At 52.4% G+C, this 23,509-nt stretch overlaps 1 protein-coding gene across 2 annotated transcripts; it reads left to right on the forward strand.

The window, feature by feature from the left end:
- Positions 1-23,107, forward strand: Padi4 (peptidyl arginine deiminase 4). 2 transcript variants are annotated; one of them, XM_038334166.1, is made up of 16 exons: positions 1-92; positions 4,346-4,526; positions 6,709-6,775; positions 9,192-9,268; positions 10,539-10,656; positions 12,341-12,466; positions 14,262-14,440; positions 14,527-14,630; positions 14,816-14,927; positions 15,909-16,016; positions 18,033-18,187; positions 19,369-19,513; positions 19,655-19,761; positions 21,617-21,680; positions 21,926-22,066; positions 22,874-23,107. In XM_038334166.1, the coding sequence occupies exons 1-16, from the start codon at positions 1-3 to the stop codon at positions 23,105-23,107; spliced, it is 2,010 nt and encodes a 669-aa protein (XP_038190094.1). The 2 variants fall into 2 exon arrangements, with proteins under 2 accessions (XP_038190094.1, XP_038190093.1); XM_038334165.1 differs by having other exon boundaries at positions 19,655-19,757; positions 21,613-21,680.
- The last annotated feature ends 402 nt before the right edge of the window (positions 23,108-23,509 follow it).

A 23,509-nucleotide genomic window follows, 5' to 3' on the forward strand; every position in this document is an offset into this window, starting at 1 on the left:
ATGGCCCAGGGCGCGGTGATCCATGTGACCCCTGAGCAGCCCACCCATGCTGTGTGTGTGGTGGGCACCGCGACCCCGCTGGATGTCTTTGGGTGAGCCTGTGCGTGTGGGGCGGGGTGGGCAATGCCAGCAGGGGCAGGATGCTGCTGGCCCAGCTCAGGCTCTGGCCAAGAGATCTGCTAGGGAGATAAGTTGGGAGGGGTGGGACCCACCACAGCCGGCTCTCTGTGAGGTAGAAATACCGCTGCTGCGGCCCTGCTGGAGGCTGATGGAAGGGAGGCTAGGTTTCCTTGCCTGGTGAAATGACTCTCAAGATTAAGTGTGACAATTGCAATTGTACTCCATGGGGCTGTTTGTTTAGTACGCCACAGTGCTGTTTGCTAGGTACTCCGCAGTGCTGTTTGCTAGGTACTCCACACAGTACCGGGCAGATCCCCAATTCATTTGTTCATTCTTCCACTCCCTTGTTCCTTCACCAAACATAGGCTGAGGACGTCCTGAGCGCTGAGACCTTTGTCCTAGATCACACTGGACAGTGGAGGAAGCCTCAGGGTAGAGTCTGCTGTTGCCTTTCATGTGGGGATTACTGCAGCCTCCCCCACAGAGCTGAGGCCCCAGTGACGTCTCTGGGACACGCCCATGATCAGAAACTGACTGACACTAGCAGGAGGAAAACACTCAGGGTCTGGGGGGTCCCCAGGCCACTAGTGGGAGGCTGGGGACACAGGCAAAAGAAAGCCTGGTGTCTCTTTTAGAGGACGAGCTGCTGAAGGTGGGTGCAGAGATGACAGGAGCCAGCGCTAGCCCATCATCCTTGCCAGGATCCCAGGCTAACCCTCCCTAGGTCATGGTCACGGTGTTTCTTTCGTAGTGTCTGCAGGTATGTACGTGGTTGTAGATTCAGGTGTGTGGGAGAGCGTGTAGAGGCCAGGACAAACTCAGGTGTTACCCCTCAGGCTCTGTCTTCAGAGGTCAGGGGACAACCTGTGGGAGTCGGTTCTCTCCTTCCACTGTGTGGGTTCTGGAAACGGAGCCCATCTCACAGGCCTAGCAGCAAGTGCCTTTACCGGCTGAACCGTCTGGCTAGTCCTGATTGTGGGTTTCAGACGGGGAGATCAGAGCAATGACATATGATCAGCCAGGGGTGCTGATGACAGTGTGGATGTTTGTCTGTCCCCTGTGAAGAGCCCATACAGCTAGTGCAAAGGACCCGAGGCAGGGGCATGAGCAGTCAGTGGGGAGAAGAATGGGAGGGGTGCCCTGGGCAGAGGCAGCAGCATCCTATGCAGCTTGGGTGGGGCAGTGGAAGGACTTCTGCTCTTCTCAAGGCCTGGTTTGCTGTGGACTGCCATGGAGGTGTGTTGGGCAATGGAATACCATGTGTGGCCATGTGAGAATAGACTACAAGGGACGAGGGAGGAGGCAGATATCCGGGTCAAGTCATGGGATAGCCATGGAGAATGAGGTGCTGGCTGGCCAGTGAGCCCCAGGGATCCACCTGTCTTTGCTTCCCCAGCATGGGGATGCAAGCATGCTTCTTCTTCTTCTTTTTTTTTTTGAGATAGGGTTTCTCTGTATAGCCCTGGCTGTCCTGGAACTCGCCCTGTAGACCAGGCTACTCACAGAAATCCTCCTGTCTACCTCCTGAGTGCTGGGATTAAGGTGTATACCACCACGCCCAGCTACCTCACTTAGCTTTTATACATGGGTTCTGGGGGTCAAATTCGGGTCCTTGTGCTTTTCACATGGCCATGACCAGAATCTGATGAAATCATAAATAAATTGTTTTAACTGCCCCTCACAGGCTGTGCTATCTGAGTGAATCCTTCCCCCAGGACTACTGGCTAAAGCAGACACGCTGGCCTCTGTGGCCCAGTGAGTCAGGGCACCCAGTGCTAGCATCCTGCTCCCTGACCCTACAAGCATGGGAACCAGGTGAGGATGTCCTCGCTTGTGTTGAAGGGACAGAGGCACAGGTGGTTTGGGATGAGTGGTGTCAAATGGTGTCCCTATTTGGGACACTAGAAGGTGTCCACAATGGGATCACAGGCCTATGCTGGGAGTGAGTACTATGGATTGGGAAAATAATCACTGTGTGTGTGTGTGTGTGTGTGTGTGTGTGTGTTTGCATTCATGCATGCATACATTTGCACACTTGAATGTGCACTTAGGGAGGGACAGGCCTCACATACAGTAGTGTCCTGTTTTGTTGAGTAAAAGAAAGTTGAGTACAGGAAGGGGTCTCACTGACACTCAGTCACCTGGGAATCTTTTTGCAGAAAGAGAGTGGGGAAGACAGACAGGCAGAAAGAGAGAGAGGAGAGAGGGAGGGAGGGAGGAGGAAGGAAGAAAGGGAGGAAAGAAGAAAATATACTATATTCTTTCCCCTCTCAGCAGGGCAGGCCCCAAGTCATTTCTCCTAGCCTTTTCCCACAATCCTCCAGGAAAGTCTCTCTCTGCCCTCTTTGCTCACACAGTTCTGCCTCTGGAGTGTAGTGTGGATTCAAAAGGTGGGGATGAGGAAAAGAGAAAGGAGAGAGAATGTTCCAGAAAGCAAGCTCCTCCACACCTGCCCTGTGACCTCACCAAAGAGAAGCCTCCACTGACCTCACTGTTCCAGTCTCTGTCTCTCCCTTCCCCCACAACCCTCACCGGCTCCCCATTACCCTCCTGCTGTGTCCCCATTACTGCTGACCCAAGCCCACCTGCCCCATGCCCTCACCTCCTAGCTGCATCACCTCAGTCTCTTGGGGAAAGAAATCCGGGCACTGTTCTTCCCCCGACCAGCCACAGGTTCTGTTGACTTTGAAATGAAATAATTGCCTCATAATAAATAATAATAATAATAAAAACAAAACAGGTTTTCTCAACCACCAGTTAGTTTCATCTGTGCCTGGTTGAGCCTGGGCTCTGCGTCCCTCAGCTTCTGCTCAGTTGGGTAACTCAGCAACTGCCTATCAGTAGCTTCCTGGGTGTGGTTCTCATGCCCGAGGGTGCCCAGAGGAAGTTCAGACCACTGGACTCCAAGTCTGCAGCCGCAGGTCTGGGGATCAAGCCTGGAAGCCTGTCTTCCTGTTTCCATGGGAGGTTGAGGCAGCTGCCCCTGGGCCTAGGACCACACGTCTGAAGAATACATACAGGGAAGGGATCCCTGGAGACAGTCCTAAACTCCGTGGTGCCCTCCGACCTGAACCAGCAGATGAGAAATAAGGAATATAGGGACGTGGAGACAAGATCTTGCCTAAGCTGATGGCTTGCACCAAGCACATTTGTTAAGAAGTACAGCATCTGTATACAGTTTACAGGGAGGGGGGCAGAGTCGGCAGAAAGCCATTATATCATGGGACAAAGTCCAGCAGGAAGCTAGTCAAGCAATGTTGCACAAAGGGAACACATTGTATCTCAAGTGCAATGCAGACCAAGCACACAATAGCCCCAGATGGGTAACTCCAGTGTCTTCACCAGGAAAGAGTTAGGTGCCCAGGAACTGAAACCTTAACTTCTTCAAGGCCTGGCCCCAGCCACCCCTGAGCAGAGCATAGAACTCAAGGTCCCTTTGTCCTTTCATCAGGACTTCTGAGAAAGCCTGGGGTCGGCCTGGCTCCCAACAACTTTTGTAATTTTTATTTTGAGAATCTCATGCATGAGTATGTGCTGATATCATTCCTCCCTTCCTTCTCCGGCCTCCAATGTGACTCCTCTCCCCTCACCTCCTCCCTCTCAAATTCATGTTGCTTTGTAAAGTGCGGCCCACCCCTGATCGAGTTGTGTTGTGAGAGGATGAGCCTCAAGAATGTCTGCCTAGAAGCCAGGCAGAGGCAGGTAGATCTCTGTGAGTTCCAGGCCAGCCTGGTCTGCACATTAAGTTCCTTGACAGCCAGGGCTGTCTCAAAAAAAAAATTTTTTTTTAAAAAAAGATTATTTGTTCTGCCACCACCCCAGAAATATGTGTGATTTCGTTTTGGTTGTTGTTGCGGGGCTTTTGTTTGGGGGTATTTTGAGCCATCTCTGAGTGTGTGATTCTTTATACACAGACAGCCCTTGGCATGCCCACTACTAAAGGGCTCTGCATGCACACTGCTCTGTGGGTGTGTGGGAGGTGCCTGTGATATATACCTTCCTCTGCTGTCTCTCTAGCTCAAGTGTAAGGCCCCCATCAGAAGCCTCCCCTTCTGTATTCTTATCCCCTTCTGGCAATCATATGGTATTTACTCTCTGGCCAAAGCAAGCCCAGCGGTGGCCTGTGTTTCTCCCTGCCGGGGAAAGGAGAATTGCTGGGGCCAATATCGTGGGGGGCCAGGCCCTCTCCTCACCAGTGTCTCTGCCGGCCCCTGCCACTCCACAGCTCTGCTCCCAAGGGCTGCACGACCTTCGGCATCACAGCCTCCCCAGGAGTGGTCGTAGATGTCGCCCACAGTCCTCCAGCCAAGAAGAGCATCACTGGTACCTCCAAGTGGCCTCTGGACCCCCAGCTGGAGGTGACCCTACAGGTCAAAGCAGCCAGCAGTAGCACAGATGACCAAAAGGTGGGTGTGATGATTGGGGTGGGGGCGGGGACCCGCTGGGCGGGGTGGAGGGCTGCGGGTTGGGTGGGGGACTGACTGGTGGGGTGTGGTGGGAGCTAAGGGTGGGGTGGGGGCTAAGGATGGGGTGGGTGAGGGGGGAGTAAGGGTGGGATGGGGTGAGGTGGGGGTTGAGGGTACGGTGGGGTAGGTTGGGGGATGATGATGGGATGAGGCCTGGTGGGTGGGGTGGGAGAGGCTGAGGGAGGATGGGGATGTCAGCCCCACCGCTGTTGCACATGGGAACTCTTTGCTTCCATGCACAGGGCTCACCCTGGGAGAGCCTCCTGCCCCCACCCACCATCAACCCCTCCCCTACTCCCTCCCCCCCCAACCCATTCCCGCATCCTTCCCCCCACCCCACGACCCGCCTCAGCCTCCCTGTTTGGATGCTGCCTAGAGACCTGATGCTGTCCAACTGGGTCCTGTGAGAGACACTTGAACCTTCTGTTGCAGAAGACCAGTTCCCTGGCCACCACCTATTCCTTCTTTCCCTCTTATGCCACTTGCACCTCATTTCTGGCTGCTGAGTCCCTATGTTGGGCCCTAAAGCCCACTTACCGAGGAAGGGTCACCCCAAGAGACCACTCTCATACCACAGTTGATGCAAAAGCAAGAGGAATTTTTATTTCTGGCGCGACAGGGTCCCTCAGCCTTGTGAGGAGAAGGAACCCAAGTGGCTGTTACAGGCTACTTTTAAAGGAAAAACCCCCGCAGAATCAAAGGGGAAGTCCAGGAGTGGTTTGTCAGCTATTGTGACTAGCTCATTTAATGGTCAGCTAACTATAATTGATCAATGCCACGGCACTTGCTGGATTGGTTGAGCAAGGAGAAACACCCGCAGGTCATCTGCAGGTCGTTTTGCCCCAGTTCCAGGACCTAGGTCTATTGAAGAAAAACTAGAAAGGAGATGGAGAGTTCCTGGGAAAGTACCCAAAGCCCCAGTGCACGCGTGGGTGATTATCAGGTTCCCGGTTCCCAGGGGATGGGGGGCAGTAATGCTGAGATGCCCCAGAGTCTTCCACCTACTCCCCTTCTCAAGCTACACATTGTCCTTGTCGGGTTACCATTGCTGCCATGAAACACCATGACCAGAAACCAATTAGGGAGGAAAGGGTTTATTCGACGCACACTTCTACAGCCTGTTCATCATTGAAGGAAGGCAGGACAGGCACTCACACAAGACAGGAACCTGGAGGCAGGAGCTGATGCAGAGACCATGGAGGGGTGCTGCTTACTGGCTTGCTCAGCCTGCTTTCTTGTAGAGCTCAGGACCACCAGCTCAGGGATGGCCCCACCTGCAATGGGCTAGGCCTTCCCCACCAATCACTAATTTAAAAAAAAAAAAAGTCTTCTAGCTAGAACTTTCTCAATACAGGTATTTTCTCAATTGAGGTTTTCTCCTCTCAGATAACTCTATACTGTTTCAAGTTGACAGCCAGTAAACACCTCCTTGTGAAGTCTTCCCTCACTCCTTTCTCTGGCTGAGTGGATCCTCCATTCCTGGACTCCCTTGGGACCCTTTTTGATAGCATCATCATTAGCTGAGTTGAACTGGATTAAGCCAGCACACAGCAGGGCTCAGTGTAGTGATATTTTGTTTGTGTTTTAACAAATAAAGCTTGCCTGAAGATCAGAGTACAGAGCTAACTCGCTAGGCTAGGTAGTGGTGGCACACATCTTTAATCCCAGGACTGGGAGGACAGACGGATCTCTGTTAGTTCAAGGCCACCCTGGGCTACATGAAATTGATCCAATCTAAAAGAGAAACAGCTCACACAAAAGTGATCCCAGAACTTTGGATCACACGCCTTTAACCCCAGCACAAGAGAAGTGGAGACAGGAGTGATATGGTTGGGCAGAGAGAGGAAGATAAAACGAGAAGAAACAGGAGCTCAATGCAGTCTGAGGTATGGTGCAGTCTAAGGAGGCTGTCTGAGGACAGGACTGCCCCTTTGGTTTGAGCCCTGGTAGAAGAAAGAACTCTCTAGTGACTGGCTGCTCTGCTTCTCTGATCCTACAGCTTTTACCCCCTGATAGTTGACATCAAGTTTTTATTATTAAGATCAATTAGAATTTGTGCTGCAACTCAGACTGCTTGTTGAATGACTAATGAATGCATGAATGGTCTGTTATTTTCTTATAGGTTCGAATTTCATATTATGTACCCAAGGCCTCACCCATCCAAGCCCTGCTGTACCTCACTGGGGTGGGTAAGTGATGACCAGGGTCCCAAAAGAGCAGCTAATGGTGCACACCTTTAATCCCAGCACTTGGAGGTCAGCCAGGGCTAAATACTAAGTAAATACTAAGATCTTGTCTCAAAAAGAAAGAAAGGGAGGGAGGGAGGGAGGGAGGGAGGGAAGGAAGGGAGGGAGGGAGGGAAGGGAGGGAAGGAAGGGAGGGAAGGGAGGGAAGGAAGGAACTGTAGAGCTGCCTTCTGTCTCCACACAGCAGGGCATCTTTCCTAGACACAACATGACCAGAGCTTACTTTAGAACAAGCAAAGAAAAATGACCAATTCTAGCTAGCCACCCAACTGGTGATTCTTAAGTTCCCCTTCCCCAGAGAATGAGCACAAAGAAACACAGATGGGGGGCTGGGGATGAGGGTGGAGTGTTCGCCTAGGTAACATGAAGCCGAGGTTCAACCCCCAGTACTGCATACACCTGGTGTGGGGTGTACTTCAGTACTCCCAGACCTTGAGAGGTAGAGGCAGACGGGTCAGGGGCTCAAGGTCACCCTCAGCTAAGGACGAGTTTCCAGCTACGTGGATCCCTGGTAATTAGTTAATATAAGCACAGGTAAAGGCTCATATCACAGTGTAGTAACTGACTTCTCAGGCTAGGAAGTAGGGGCCTGGATTCTATACACAAATTTCTATACCTTTTTAATGCTTCATTAAATATGTGTGTGTGTGTGTGTGTGTGTGTGTGTGTGTGTGTAGCTTTTTGTTTTGTTTTTGTTTTTCGAGACAGGGTTTCTCTGTAGCTTTGGACTTGTCCTGGAACTAGCTCTTGTAGACCTGGCTGGACTTGAACTCACAGAGTTCCTCCTGCCTCTGCCTCCCGAGTGCTGGGATTAAAGGTGTGCACCACCATCACCCCACTCATATTATAGCTTTTTATAGCAGATAATTCTGTGTTCCCCAAATCCCATTATTTACATTTCATTTTTATCATATCAATGACCCATTTAAACACATGTACTTGTATTTCTTTCATATTCATGTTTAATAGAACCTATCCCTGTGACTGGGAAGATGGCTCAGTGGTTGAGAGCGTGTATTGCTCCAACAGAGGACCTGAGTTTGACTTCTAGTACCCACATCAGCTGGCTCACAACCACCTGTTAGCTCCAGTTCCAGAGGATGCAATGCCCTCTTCTGGCCTCCACAGGCAACTACACTCATAGACCCCCACCACACACATGCATAACACATAAATAAAAATAAAATCTTTTTTAAAGTTCATTCTTTTTTTTGTTGTTGTTTGTTTGTTTTTTGTTTCTTCGAGACAGGGTTTCTCTGTAGCTTTGCAGGAGCCTGTCCTGGAACTAGCTCTTGTAGACCAGGCTGGCCTCGAACTCACAGAGATCCGCCTGCCTCTGCCTCCCGAGTGCTGGGATTAAAGGCGTGTGCCACCACCGCCCGGCTAAAGTTCATTCTTAGAATCACAGAGTTCAGGAGCTAGACGCTAGCCTGGACAACATAGTGTGAGACCTTATATCTAAATCTTTAAAAATTAAATAGATTTTTAATGAGAACTCAACCTGAATAATCTACTCTTTAAGTGTGTATTAAATATATAAATAGCATATGAAGTCGCTGGGTGTCATCTAAATGATGAGCTTCACTCATGAGTATAGATTTAAATAAAATGGGGCTTACTCTAATGCCAGAACCTGTGCTGAGATTAAATTGTATTTAATTCTTACAATAATCCAGGGAACTTAACCCTGTGATCCCATTTCACTGATTAGGAAACTGAGGCTCAAGGAACTGCTTGCTGAGAGGTGGGGAAGCCCGGGGTACCGTGACTCTAATGCTATGTCCCTAGATTCATGCATATTAGTGAATCTGCTATGGCACAATAGTAAAAGGTCATATCGCCCCTCTTGTGCAGACCATTGTCCCTGTGTCACACTGTGAGGCACACAGGTCTACATTATTGAAGCAACTGTGGTCTCATTTGCTGGTAGAGGGAAGGAGTTCACAGACACACCTGTCCCTTGCTTTGACATTTGCACAGGGTAGGCTTGGGGACTGTTTTTCCCTGACACAGACACACAGACACACACACACACACACACACACACACACACACATGCGTAACAAAGACCAGATGAAGATGGTGGGTTGAGGCTGGGGGAGAGGGGCAGAGTTCTTGGAGAAATTGGCAAGGTGACCTGGCAGGGTGTGGAGACTTCACTGGGGTGGCTGGGAGTTGCTTTGGCATCACAGTCATGGCTCCCGAGGAAGGCAGAACTTTGTTCTCTGAATTCTAGTGTGGCTTCTTGAGGACAAAGGGTGGAACAGAGAAGTTCCCATCCTCGGGGCCGACCGTCAGGGCCAGTCTGAGAGCCTTGCGGCTCACGCTCACCAACTCTCCCATCTCATGCCCATTCCAGAAATCTCCCTGAGCACAGATGTCACCCGCACTGGCAAAGCAGGCAGAGCGAAGCCTGCTAGGGCTGGGAAGGATCAGGTAAGGCTCAAATGTCCGTCAATACTCACTTTAGGGACATGGTGCACGCCTATCGCGCCTCCTGGTGGTGGCAGGCTGAACAGCGTCACCTCGCCGGCGTCTCGTATTAACTTGTAAGGTTCCCTTACCAGGAAATAACTGGTGACCTTGTGGCTTAGGCATATTCCATCTCTTTTACAAGGTCATATTTACAACCAATTGTGGGTTCAGAAATGGCGTTAGCCTACTCAAGAGTCACCCAGGTAATGGGTCCCAGCTGTGGCTCAGAAAGGCTCCCCAGACCTTTAATGACTGATAGCTGAGTTTCCCACGGAGCTGTGCACAGGGGTGTGTGGCAGTGAGTGATGGGGAAGGGAAGAGAGACAGGGATGGAGGGAGAGAGAAGCGAGGCATGGCTGGGAGTGTGTGTTGCAGAAAGATGGTGGATCGGGGTAACATAGGGTCGACCATTAACCCAGGGTCTGTGGGCGAATTCCAGAGTGTCCTTGGAACTTCAGAACTGCCTGCGTGACTTTGTGTTGGTGGCTAGTGTACACTTTGGCAGGCTCCAAATGATGAAGTCCATCAATAGTAAGGGAAGGGGAAGAGTGTGGCTTAGAATGTCACCTAGCATCGTAATTTATCCAATATTGCTTAATCTATCATATTATGACAGATCTCTACAGGCTGGGCCACCCAGTTAGTTCATCATTGGGCAGAGGGTTTCTGGTACCAAGAGTAGCACTCAAATAAAGAGTGATTTATTTGGTCACATGAGAGTAGTTGTACGGATTAGAATCTTTCTTATGTATTTGACTCGTTTGTTTGTTAAGCCAATTTTTTAAAGTCTTTTAAAGTATATTTTACTATCAGGCTCCTTTTTAAAAAAACAAATGGATGAATTGAGGCTGGGATGTAGCTTAGCTGGTAGAGGATTTGCCTAGCATGCACGGAGTCCTGGGTTCAATACCCAGCACTACACAGACTGGGTGTGGCTGCACAGTATTCTGATCTCAGCTATCAGAGGTGAGGATTAGAAGTGGAAGCTAGCCTCGGCTAGAGTAGATGCTGTCTTTAACAAACCACGAACACCTCTGACTCACATCCAGATTCGCTTATATCTGGAGCCATCAGAAATCCACTCTTTGGGCCTGTGAATTCCTGGATGAGAGAAACAGGTGAAGTGGGAGAGAGAGAGAAAAAAAAAAAAAAAAACAGCACTTGTCTCCCAAGGGCTGATGGGATCCGAGAGAGTTACCGACAGCGTCTTTTGCCCTTCTGATATTCCCAGCGCACCTGGACCTGGGGCCCGTGTGGCCAAGGCGCCATCCTGTTGGTGAACTGTGACAAGGAGAACCCCACGTCCTCTAGAATGGACTTCGAGGATGACGTGGTCTTGGACAACAAAGGTAAAGGGGACAAGGGCCTCACACGTCAATAAGGCTCACTTGCCCATGCGGTTTTATAAGGCAGTCCCTGACTTCGGGAAGCACGCTTGTGTTAGCATGTCCATGTCATAGAGGAAGGAATGGAAAAGTGTCCCAAGGGAGTAAGTGACCCGCTAAAGTCACGCAGCAGTCCGAAGAGACCAGTGTGGGCTCCCCAAGAGGCTCCGCTTTCCATGCTGGCCCCTGTCTAGCCCACACATCTGGGCATGGCTCAGACATGAGGGCCAAATTAAAAAAAAAAAAAAAAAAAAGGAGTGCTGGTCCCCAAATATTGCACAAGACCCCAGTGGCTAACGGATGGGGAAACTGAGGCACAGAGAAGTTAAGAAGTTAAGACAAGGGTTAGAGAGACGGCTCAGCAGTTAAGAGCACTGGCTGCTCTTCCAGAGGTCCAGAGTTTAAGTCTCAGCAAATACATCACAACCATCGGTAATGAGATCTGGTGCCCTTTTCTGGCGTGTAGGCAGAATACTATATACGTAATAAATTTTAAAAAAAAGTTAAGACAAGAAGTCAAGCTTGTGAAAGTCACACAGTTACTCAGCTGCAGTCAGTATTTGCGGCCCAGACAGCCTGACTCCTTGGCGGGTTTAAGAGGTTCAGAGTCTCAATGGGTACTCATCCTGGATGCTGGGGTAGGCCAGGGGCGAAGACTGAGACAAGCCACCCACCTTCCCTGGCGGCAGCAGTGGGGTGGGGGATGCTAAAGTGGCTATGACTGTATGGGAGCAAATATGTATCTCACACTGACACCAGGGACATCCCTGAAGGATATTTATTAACCATGACCTTGTGGGCACTCCAGGGGCTCTGGACAACAATGGCTCCCACCCTTTGGCATTCTCTCTGCCCCTGTTTACTGGTAGAGAAATTGAGGCACTAAGAGCTGCGGGATTTCCCAAAGCTTACCCCGATCCATGTTGAGCCCATATCCTTGCCTCCTTCACCGTAGCCCAGCAGCCAGCAGTGACCACTTGGCGTATTCCCCATCACCCTGATACACAAATCCATGCCACCCACCACGTGCTGCTCTCCTGGGCACTCTCTGTGCTGTGGAATTTGGGTGCTGGGGTCACAGCAAGAAATGACAATGGGACAGAAGGCCTTGTTGCTCTGGGTTTCCATCCTTGGTTCCCCCTTTTGGAGACATCCACAGATAAACATCAAATATATGCTGAAGAGAATAGAGTCAGGGGCTGGCGAGAGGGCTCACAGGGCAGGGTAGGGGTGCTCCCTGCCAAGTCTGATGTCCTGAGTTCGGTACTGGGGTGCAGCATGGTAGAGGAAGAGAACTGGCTGTACAAACTGTCCTGTCCTCTGACCCCACACGTACCACAGCGCCTTCAACCTCTCCCATGCATACACACGAAAAATAAACGCAGGCTGGGGGTGAGCGGTGGAGTTCTTTCCTTGTATACCTAAGACTCCCTGTTCAGTTGCCAGGGCTGTGGAACAAAAGAAAACAGTAAATGTAATTTTAAAAATGAGCAAAAAGAGCAGCATTTTAAAAAAGGAAAATAGACCAGGTTCCTTTCCGGCAGGGTGTGTGGGAGTGTGGGCTTCACCAGGAGGCGGCTGGAGGGAGCTGGGCACTAGAGATATAATACAGATATAACAATCTTGGGCCACATGCTTCTTGTTTTAGACCTGCAGGACATGTCCCCAATGACCCTAAGCACGAAGACTCCCAAAGACTTCTTTGCCAAATATCAGCTGGTGCTGCACGTGGCCAAGAACAAGATGAACAAAGTGAGGGTATTCCGGGTCACACGTGAGTAGGCCTGGCCCTTCCCTTGCCTCCCGTGACCCCATGCTCCTTTTCTGCCCCCCACCAGATGGGGCGCTGCCCTGCCCCACTCCCCTTGGCAAGCAGTTCCCATGGACCTACGGTGTGCTGGGTTCTGAGTGCCAGGCACAGGCCTCTGTCCTCTGCCTCCAGATGACAGTCAGTAGATGCCACGGCCCAGCTGGGCACAAGGACTTCCTCCAGTGGACGCCCACCTCCTCCCCTCCCCCTCCTCTCTTTTCTCTCCCTTGCTTTGCTTTTCTTCTTTCTCCTTTCTCACTTATTTCTCTTTCTCTTTCCTAGCTCCTCGCTCTTCTTCTACTCCCCCTCCCTCTTTCCCCTCACCCCCCCATGTACCATGAACCCACTGCAGCCCCCGTGTGCCATGAACCACTTACAGCCCCGTGTGCCATGAACCCCCTTACAGCCCTCGGGTGCCATGAACCCCCTTGTGGCCCAGACATCATAAGTTTGCAGCCCCTCACACCCGCTAACCCGGCATTGCCAGCCTCAGTTCTGAGCCCTGGGCTCACAACCATGAACATGACCGAATCTTTGCCCCATGTCACATCATCCTAGTGGGATAGGAGGGTGACAGGTAAGATCATTAGGAATGGCAGTGGGAGGAGTGGAACTGGGGCAGAGAGAGAGGAAGGTCCCAGGAGACTGCGGGTACTCTCAGGAAGGGCATCCCAGACCAGGGGGGGGGGGTAGCAGGCAGGAAGGGCATCCCAGACAGGGGGCATAGCAAGTGCAAGGCCCTGAGGTTGAATGAGCCTGCGTGGTTCAGGAATGCAGGGGGGGGGGGCAGAGTGGCCAGCAAGAGGGCCAGAGCAGCCATTGTGCGGTGTGCATGGTTAAAAATGTTGAGTGGAGGCCCGGGGGGAGGGGCACATACTGATGTCTTTGCTCTCCCAGGGATGGTGGACAGGAGGGGGCTTTCCAAGGCTCAGCTTGGTCCCACCCTTCCATCCTAGATGAACTAGCTAATCAAGCTGATGGAGCGGTGACTAACTTTGTGCCTCTGTCGCGTCCCTGCTACACGGTCCCGTAGCACCTGTACTACGGCACTACGCCTGTATTGTACCGCCTAAACTACAGGACGTTTATGAGGCAGGCAAGGGCCTGGGGACACACATACACACACACTGACAGAGGCACGGGTCATCCTTGAAACAAGAACACCCCCTTTATTGTGCTCAGGGGCAGCTTATATAGGGCTCTGGCCACGCCCCAGCTCTCGGGATCTCTCAGCTGCAGACTCATCAGAACCCACTCCCCTGCCATCAGGGTCTCGTGCTCAGAGCAGCTGCAGGCTGCTCAGAGCAGAGGAAAACAAGTTGCTTACAGAAAATTCAGGGTCTGGTGGTAGCAATCCCCAACATGCCTCCGTCTAGGCACTGCCACCCCCAGGACGCACCCCCCCCACTTCCCTCTACCATTGCTTTAATTGGTGTCTGTTGTACACAATGGTCTTTGTTCCTCCATGGTCACCCAGGAGACAGCACTGGGTGCTTGGGGATAACTGAACGTATGAGTATACGAATGAATAGATGAACGGAGCGGAGTTAGGGATGGTGTTGGCACCTGTCGTGCCCTTCCTGGACCCCTTTAGTCAGGAAAACAAGGTCCCAACTGGAGTTTGGGTATTTCCCCTCCTAACCACCTCCAGGGACCCTTGGGTAGTGGCACACATTGACTCTAGGCATCTCAGCATGGAGGAGAGGAAATCGGAGCCACAGAGGCATGCTAGGGCTAAGCGTGCTCTGCCTCTGTCTAGGGGGTAAGCTGCCATCCAGATACAAGGTGGTCCTGGGCCCACAGCAGTTCTCACACCGCCTGGAGCTGCCAGGCGGCCAACACAGCACAAATTTCTACGTGGAGGGTCTTGCTTTCGCTGACGCTGACTTCCAGGGACTCATTCCCCTCACAGTCTCTCTGCTGGACATATCTAACCCGGTAGGTCTCAGTCTAGAGGAGGGTCGGGGAGAGGAAGCAGATGAACCCTGCTTGACATGACGTACCTTCTCATCTCTCCCCTCCAGGATCTCCCTGAGGCTCTGGTGTTCCAAGACAGTGTGACGTTTCGTGTGGCCCCCTGGATCATGACCCCCAACACCCAGCCCCCCCAGGAGGTATACGTGTGCAGGTGAAGCTCTAGGGGGGTGGGGTCTGGGTGCACTAGGAAGAGCCCTGAATTTTGGGTGCTATGTTTGTTGGGAATGGGAAAAAAAAAAAAAGACTGCCATCAGACACTGGAAGCCATAATTTGCTCAGGACCCTGGGGGGAGGGACAAATCGCTGCTCTGTGGACATCAGGGCTAATGTTTGTAGGATTTCTGAAAACGAAGACTTCCTAAATTCATTGACTGCTCTGACCAAGAAAGCCAAGTGCAAGCTGACTGTGTGCCCAGAAGAAGAGAATTTGGATGACCAGTGGATGCAGGTACGTGGCCCTGTCCACCAGAGGGCCAAGGGATAGATGCGGGCTGTGGGCTCCTGGGGCACAGCCTAGAACTTGGGGCCATCCTTCCTGGGATGGACTGGGAGGAAGGAGCCTTGGAAGATACTCACACCGGGGGCTCAAGTTAAGAGTTCATTTGACATCGATTGTGAGTTGCTGGTGGCCCCCGCCATCTCCATGGCCGTCCCCTGGCTCTCACCTGGTGCCCTCTGCCCATCGCTCCGCAGACGTTCCCCTCCTCATCACCCATACCCCAGTCATGCTCATCAAAGGCCAGCATGAAGGCTGCCCCTCCATGTATGCCGTCCCTCCAGTGGGTCTGCATTTCTCTTCCTGTCCCCTAAGTCCCGCCCCTGTCATCCCACCTCTGATATAGGCTCATCCCTGGGACGCTGCAGACAGGTCCCCACTAGCCAGAGTTTCTATCCTGTGACTTCTCATAGTGACTGTCCCCACACACTGCACAGCTGCTTGCTGGAGGGGCAAAGTCCCCACCAGATTCATTTCTGAAAACTTGGACACCCCTCTAGAGTCCCGGGTGGGCCTCCTGCCTGCTCCTGTGAGGTCCAGAAGGCTACTGTCACCTGGACTCAGTCAACTGCCTTCCCACTGAAGCCTCTGCCTATTCTAGCCATTCTGGGAGTCCTCTGGGTCCCCCAGCATCCTCTCAGCACCCCTAGATACCCCAACACTGGATGATGTCTCTCCTCAAGGACAAGGCTCAATCACCCATCCCAGCCTCAGCCCAGGGTCGTCCCCCTTCCCCAGATTCAGGGTCTCTGTTCTATTCCTTTTCCCAGCAGGCCATGCAGGACACAGGTCTGCAGCCTCAGAGCCATTCTTTCGGCCCAGGTGTCCCACAGAGTTTGTTCTAGATGGCAATAGGTAGCAGGTGGGGCGGGTCCACATCACACCAGGTACAGACTTTGTGGCGTATCCAGCAGCCTCTCTGTGCACCTCCAGGATGAAATGGAGATTGGCTACATCCAGGCTCCCCACAAGACGCTGCCCGTGGTCTTCGACTCCCCGAGGGACAGAGGCTTGAAGGACTTCCCCATCAAACGGGTCATGGTAGGAACCCTGTGGGCCCCACCCTTTGTCCATGAGCAGCCGAGTCCCCAAAGCTGAATCTCTGCTCCAGCGGGACTCAACGGGGCGGTGCTGGTTATTCCAGCCATGACCCTGATAAGATCTGGTTTCTCAGTGCCTCTTCAGGAATGAGCTCATCCTTGGAATAACCTTGTCAGGGGCATCCTGGGTTACCTAAGAGTGCTCTTGCCACAAGACAGGAGTTCCATCTCTTGGGTGTGGTTTGTCTTTTGGGGCCACCACTGGGGCTGTGTTGGGGCTTCGGGATCAGCCGGGCCTTTATCAGCTACGGTCAACACATTTGGGAGTGGGAGTTGACATGTTGGTGAGTCACACTGGCCCGGCCTGGTAGATAGATGCCAGCTCAGCACAGGTTGTCCCCATCATAAATAACAATAATAGTATGTTTACTGAGCCCATGTGCTTCCAGCCACGGTGCTGAGTTCTCTGCAGGGACTGACTCATTTCACGTGACAACCATTAAGATGCTATCACTAGGCCCATTCCACAGAGGCAGAAATTGAGGCTCTGTGTGAGGACACCAGGCCTCCCACAATGCCTCCCTGCCCCTTCCCCATCCAGCCCCCCCCCCCGGAAGACTCTAGCCTGAACTGGGGCCTAGAACCCTCAGAAAAAGGAACACGTTTTGCAGCCAGGAGTATTTTGCTGTCCAGGGAGAGGCAGTGGCCCGCCCCATGTCAGAGGCTTGTAGGGATATGTCCGTCTCGTTAACAGGTTTCTTCCTGGCACACCCTATGCCTGTGACCAAGCTGTAGCTAGGCTCTCTGTGTGGGCTGATGGTGGAGGCGAGTTCATCCCCTTTGGAGGTGGGAGCACCAGCCTACGGTTGCCAGGACTTTGTCCGTTCCCATCCGTTATGAAGAGATTAGACTCCTTGTCAGGACAGAGTGGAAAAGGACCAGGATTGATGAGGAGCAGTGCCTGGCCCTGTGGGGAGTGCTCACACTCTGAGATGCTCCACAAGACCAGGCCAGCAGGATTTGGGGGCCATCGGGAGAGGCAACCTCCAGGCTGTCCCCTGGGAAGAGAGGCCCATAGGAAGGTGGCAGGCTGATGAGAGGAGGACTCACCAGCTCTCTGGGCAGGACAAGTAGGAAGCCAGGCAGGTGCCAAGACCCACCTGGCATCTTGTGTCTAGCATCTGCGGGAGCGGAGGTGGCTGGTGGCTGGAGGAGTGATGTGGGTAGTGGGCTCAGCTCACAGCTGGGATTCCATGGGATGGCAAGGCCACCTGGCCAGCTGCTGGCACCAGCAGATGGAGGAGGCAGCGGTTGGGCTGCCCTTCCCACACAGCAAGGCAGAGAAGGACTACAGCGGGGAGGTAGCACAAGGCCCACATAGGCATCCAGCCAGCTCAAGACATTTTCTCTTTAGACTCTTCCTCTGGGGCCTCCATGAGGGGTGTGAGGCCACACTTTGGTTCCATCGTGTGACAAGTGACTTGAGGCCTTTAGACATGCAGGAGGATACACCAGGGTGGTATTAGCCACTGTCCTGGTGGTGATTTGCCACAGCACCCACAAAACTCATACTGGGGGTAACAGGTGTGACCTCTGATGAAGACTCACATGGAGATGTCACAGATGCTCTGTAAAACCCATTCCAGGCCAGGGTCAGAATGGGGACGTGCTGTAGACCAAGTGCTGGCCTCAGGGGTGGCTTGGACTCCTGTCCCTCCTCAAACTGGCTGAAGGAGTCCCTGTCTCCACTCCTTCCCTGTTGCCAGCCTACAGAGAGCGAGCAGAAAGAATGCTTTGAGATTCTGTTCTGCACATGTGCCAGGGACCCAAGAAGCCCCATCTCTTTCGAGGGTCCCTGGCTCAATCCAGCAACCCTTCCACACTTCACAGTCATAAGCTTCCTCTCTGGCAATCACAGGATTCCTTCCCGTGGCCAAACCAGCCTTAAGTCCTCAGTCACCATTGCCACCCAGGGACAGCTGCCTCTGATTCTCAGCGTCTCCTCCTCCTATCTTAGGGTCCAAATTTTGGCTATGTGACCAGAGGGCCCTACACAGCAGAGGTCACAGGACTTGATGCCTTCGGGAACCTGGAGGTGAGTCCCCCAGTCACCGTCAGAGGAAAGGAATACCCACTTGGCAGGATCCTCATCGGGAGCAGTGGTTACTCCAGGTAAGGAGAAGAACAGGAGGGGTGGCCAGGTCCCAGGTGCTGGGGTAGTGGACAGTGACAAAAGCCACAGTGGAGCCTCCTGTACCTTCTCCAAACCCAAGAGGTCAGAGGATATTGAGAGGAATCTGCACATAGGGAGAGGAACCTCCAGGGCCTACCACTGCCCACTTACAAATCTTCAGTCAGTGACTGTTTACTGAGCATCTACTATATGCCAGAAACCAGGGGTGGCACAGTGAGCGTGACCGGCTCCAAAGCCCATGCTTCTCCATCACACAGGCATCTAGGCTGAGTCAGTGGGCAATGCTCTCTGTGGGTTTGACCCTGATCCTATGAGCCTCAGTGGCTGTGCCTCATTTTCCCTCCAAGGAAGTTGTAGCAGCAAAGCCTAAATTGTTCAAATATCAGGGCAACAACAGCAGCAGCCCATGCTCCTCCGTGGTCCCTTCCATAGGTGGGCGGAGCCTTGAGTCCTCTACCAGTCCACTGTCCCCATGGCCACGCCCACTGCATGAACTTTTCCAGCTAAGATCAACAACTGACCAAAGTAATTGGTTTTCCAGCGTCCAACTTGGGGGTGAATTAGGCTTACACTGAGCATGGGCGAGAGGTTACTTGCAGGTGGGTGGGTCACCATGAAGCATCCTTGAAGTCTCACCCCAGCATGGATGACTCCTCCCCCGCCTCCCTGCATCCATGGACCTCCTCTCCCCTTCAAGTTTCCTCCCGCACTGCTACACACTATCTAGTACAGTAGTTCTCAGCCTTCCTAACGCTGAGGCCCTTTAATGCAGTTCCTCATATTGTGGTGACCACCAACCATAAAATTATTTCTGTTGCTACTCCATTTTGCTGCTGTTATGAATTGTAATGTAAATATCTGTGTTTTCCAATGGTCTTAGGTGACCCCTGTGAAAAGGTGTTTTGACCCGAGGGGGGTCGTTGATCCCCAGTTTGAGAACCAGTGCTCTCGCGCCTCTTGAGAGCACGTGACGATACAGGGTTAGGGAAGACCTTCATCCAGTTGGAAGGGGTGCAGGCAGACACTGGAATCTCACAGGAGGGCCCCATGACCCTCCTCACGCCCTCCTTCTATGAGGGAAGATCCACAGGTGGGATTCCAGGGCCCTGTATTGTTTGATGATGCTGATGACTGTCATAACTTCTTCCTGTGAGGACAGCAGCGAGAGCCGAGACATGCATCAGGCCCTCCAGGACTTCCTGTGCGCCCAGCAGGTGCAGGCCCCGGTGAGGCTCTTCTCTGACTGGCTCTTCGTGGGTCACATCGATGAGTTCTTGAGTTTCGTCCCAGCACCTGACAGGCAGGTGCGTAGCCCTTCTTCCTGGGTTTCCAAGCCAGCTCTCCTTCTCTGTGGGGATGGGAAGGCGACAGAGGGTGCTATCCCCCCTCCTAGAAACCCCAGGTGGGGGGCAGAGCCACCCTCTGACTCCAGTGTTTCCCAGCAGGGCTTTCGACTGTTGATGTCCAGCCCCAGAGCCTGCTACCGGCTGCTCCAGGAGCTGCAGAGTCAGGGCCATGGCGAGGTACCGCTGTTCGAAGGGATCCCAAGTAAGTTGACCATGGCTGGCATCCTGTGTGGACAGCTTCTTCTACTGTCTATAGTCTCCACTGTTCCATGAGATACTGTGGGTCTAAAGAGATTGTGTACCGACTGTGTGCGGGGCACCATACTCAGCACAGAGTCCCCAAACTCCCAATGAGCTACTAAGAGAACAAAAGGTATTTTGGGGGTGCCTGAGTCAGTATGGCTCAGGGAAGGTATCCTGGAAGTGGCAGGGTATGAACCAGGGTTAGCAGCATGAAAAGAGTCCGTGAAGTAACTGAAAGGGAAAATTACAGACAGGGAACTGAGAAGGCCCCAGGGCAACAGAGAGAAAGAACTGAGCAAAAGTCCATGGGACATAATGTTTTCAATAAATTCAACAGGCAGGGTCAGAGGCTAAGGACCTTCTGGGACACAAGAGTTTTCTCTAAATATATTTGAGTGTGTTAGACAGAGCTGAGCAAACCAGCCCCATGCCCCTTTGCTTACTAGTTTTCCTTCCCTGTATTGCTGGAATGCAGGGTCTTATGCACACCAAGGAAGCGCTCTGGCACAGAGCCCACACCCACCCCAGTCTCCTCCTTCTCTAACAGCATCTGGCTCTGGGGCTGCAGACTTAGCTCAGATGGAAGAGGGCTTGCTAGGCATCAGCCCCTTCTACCCTGAGCACTGTAAACTGGGCATGGTGGTGCGTGCCCATAATCCCAGCACTCAGGAGGTTGAGAACCAGGAATTCAGGGTCATCCTAGGCTACATAGCAAATCTGAGGTTAGCCTGGGCTACATGAGAGGCTGTCTCAAAAGTAAATATAGGGACAGGAGAGAGAGCTCAGCAATTAAGAGCACTTGTTACTCTTGCAGAGAACCTGAGTTCGGTTCCCAGCCCTCACATGATGGCTCTCAACTACCTGTCAGTTCCAGGGGATCTGGCGCCCTCTTATGGCCTGCTCGAGCATCAGATGCATGTATGGTGCACACACACACACACACACACACACACACACACACACACACAGGGTCTGAGACCAAGGGTTAAAGCTCTGGGATTGGAAGAGCCCAGAGCACCAGGGCCCCATTCATTTCTTCAGTCCTAATCCACCCCAAGTCAGGGGTCCAGCCATGTTGTGTCGCCTCCAAGCCAACCTGAGCCCCCACCTAATAGCCTTCCTCATGCAGCTTCCCTTTCCAGCTGGCCAGTGCCACCTCCTGGGGACGCTGACACAGCTACCTCATTTATTGGTGCTGGGGCCACCACAGTTGGTGCTGCTGGATCCGGGGCTGGCATCGGAATGGAGTTCTTTGGTTTGCTTGGTTGACTCTGTTGGAATCCTATCTCTCAAGCAGCAGCTTGTCCTCTGTGCCGCTTTGGGCTTTGCCCCTGGGTCTCAGTCTGTGGCTTCTTCTGTTAGGTCGCCTTCCTTATCCTCTGTGTCAATGAGGTTCTGTGGGTCACTCAACCGTCCTTGTTTCTTTGACTCTGTGCCAATCCTGGTGCTAGAGTGTGCTAAGTTTTACCACTAAAGACAGCATTTCTGGAACCCCTCCTCCAAAACATACAGGAGCAAGTGCATCTTTTTTTTTTCCGAGATAGGGTTTCTCTGTAGCTTTGGAGCCTGTCCTGGAACTAGCTCTTGTAGACCAGACTGGACTCAAACTCACAGAGATCTGCCTGCCTCTGCCTCCCGAGTACTGGGATTAAAGACATGTGCCACCACCACCTGGTGAGCAAGTGCATCTTGAATTAAAACATCCTCACTAAAGAGATGGAGACACTGGGTCCAGCTCTGCCCCTCCCTCACTGGGGTATGATAGCCTGCCTCCTAAATTGGGTCCATCTTTTCTCTCTCTTCCTCCACGACAGGAAGAAACCAGACAATCAATGACATTTTGTCCAACAAGAAACTGAGAGACCAGAATGCCTATGTGGAGGTATCAGCCAGACTGCCCTGGAGACACTGCCTGCCATTAGATACATGGGTGGGTGGGGTGGCGGCCTTGCAGGGCTGCTCCCTAGGCGGCTTGGCTACTGGCCCCCAGGGTCTGAAGCCCAAGAACAGGTAGAGAGCAGGAAAGGAGTGTGTGAGGTTCCTGGGAGCCCACACCCTGGTTCTTACCCACCCTTATTGTTCCACACTTCCTCCTCCCCTAATGCACCCCTTTGGTCTCCCCACCAGAGCTGTATTGACTGGAACCGGGTGGTGCTGAAGCAGGAGCTGGGCCTCGCGGAGGGCGACATCATTGATATTCCACAGCTCTTCAAGCTCGTGGGGAACTCCAGAGGGAACCCGAAGGCCGAGGCCTTCTTCCCAAACATGGTAAGGAGGTGACAGCCACCACCCAACTTCATCTCACTCAAATGGCTTAAACCTCAGCATGCAACCAATGAGAGGCCTAAAGCAGGCCTAAGGTGGGTGCAGGTGACTCTCCCTTCACACTGAGAGGCTCACATGTCCACTATGGCACCCAGAGCCTCTTCAGAGTCTTGCAACAATCTCAGGGCCAGATCTGACCTTTCAGAGCATGGACCCCTTTGTTACTTAACTGTGACCCCAAGCATCTTCCCACCTCCCATGGAGTTTGACCAGCCTTCTCCAAAGAAAGCCCATGGGCAGGTGTAGGACTGGGGGCTACAGTTCAGGAAGGAGCCTGCTCTGGGGTTTCAAGTCGGGAGCTCAAATCTGGCTACTGAGATGTCTTCTCCACATGTTGAGCTATATGTAGACTCCATCTGTCCCCCTCTCTTCCTGAGGCGTCATAATTCACTGTGGTTCAGCCTTTCAACAAACTTAAACAACATGTGACTTTTTACCAATTGAAGGCTTGTTACAAGAAGAAAACACCCAGGGCTGGAGAGACAGCTCAGAGGTTAAGGGCACTGGCTGCTCTTCCAGAGGGTCTGGATTACAAATCTCAGCCACCCATAAGGCAGCTCACAACTGCCTGTAACTCCAGTTTCTGTGGATCCAGCATCCTCACACTGACATACATGTAGGCAAAACACCAATGCTTGTAATATAATAATAAAGTTAAAAAATCTTTAAAAACAGAAACCTAGTCCAGTAGACCTGTGGGTCCCACCCTAGCCACTGTCTCCTCTGATCTGGACCCCCACTTTCCCGCAGGTGAACATGCTGGTGCTGGGCAAGCACCTGGGCATCCCCAAGCCCTTCGGGCCCATCATCAACGGCCGCTGCTGCCTGGAGGAGAAGGTGCGCTCCCTGCTGGAGCCGCTGGGCCTCCACTGCACCTTCATCAATGACTTCTATGCCTACCACGTGTACCACGGGGAGGTTCACTGTGGCACCAATGTCCGCAGGAAGCCCTTCGCCTTCAAGTGGTGGCACATGGTGCCCTGAGCTACCGCCTCTGGCGACCTACCTCAAAGATTGTCCTGGCCAGAGGTAGCTGGGCCCCTGCAGAAAGGTGCAGCAAGAGATTTGGGGATGTTTGGGCTTCCCCAGGGGTGGCCCTAACTCCCTGCTGTGGCCAGCTTGCTTTGCCCATGTCTGGCTCTTCCTCCATCTTTGCATGCCCTAAAATGATCCTTGCTTAGCAAGCTCAGCTCTGCTCAAGAGCTGCTGCAATAAAGATGTGGTTTTGTGTCTTTATTTTATCACTGAGTTTCACCCCCCCGTCCCACCCTCTCTGTAAAGCACATTGAAATTAATTTCAAAGCACCCATGAGGTGAATAGCTTCAACTATGACTGGGAGCTCTTTTGACTTAACTCATGTGTCTTTTTTTTTTTTTTTTTTTTTT

This window comes from Arvicola amphibius, chromosome 6, assembly GCF_903992535.2.
Source record: "Arvicola amphibius chromosome 6, mArvAmp1.2, whole genome shotgun sequence".
NCBI classification, from domain to species: Eukaryota; Metazoa; Chordata; class Mammalia; order Rodentia; family Cricetidae; genus Arvicola; species Arvicola amphibius.

Bases quoted from the DNA above. Each gene is read 5' to 3' on its own strand.
- Padi4 (XM_038334166.1), top strand. From the start codon at position 1: ATGGCCCAGGGCGCGGTGATCCATGTGACCCCTGAGCAGCCCACCCAT. The intron at 6,776-9,191 runs GTAAGTGATGAC...TGCCCATTCCAG, and splicing joins GCTGTACCTCACTGGGGTGG to AAATCTCCCTGAGCACAGAT. The intron at 21,681-21,925 runs GTATCAGCCAGA...TCTCCCCACCAG, and splicing joins ACCAGAATGCCTATGTGGAG to AGCTGTATTGACTGGAACCG.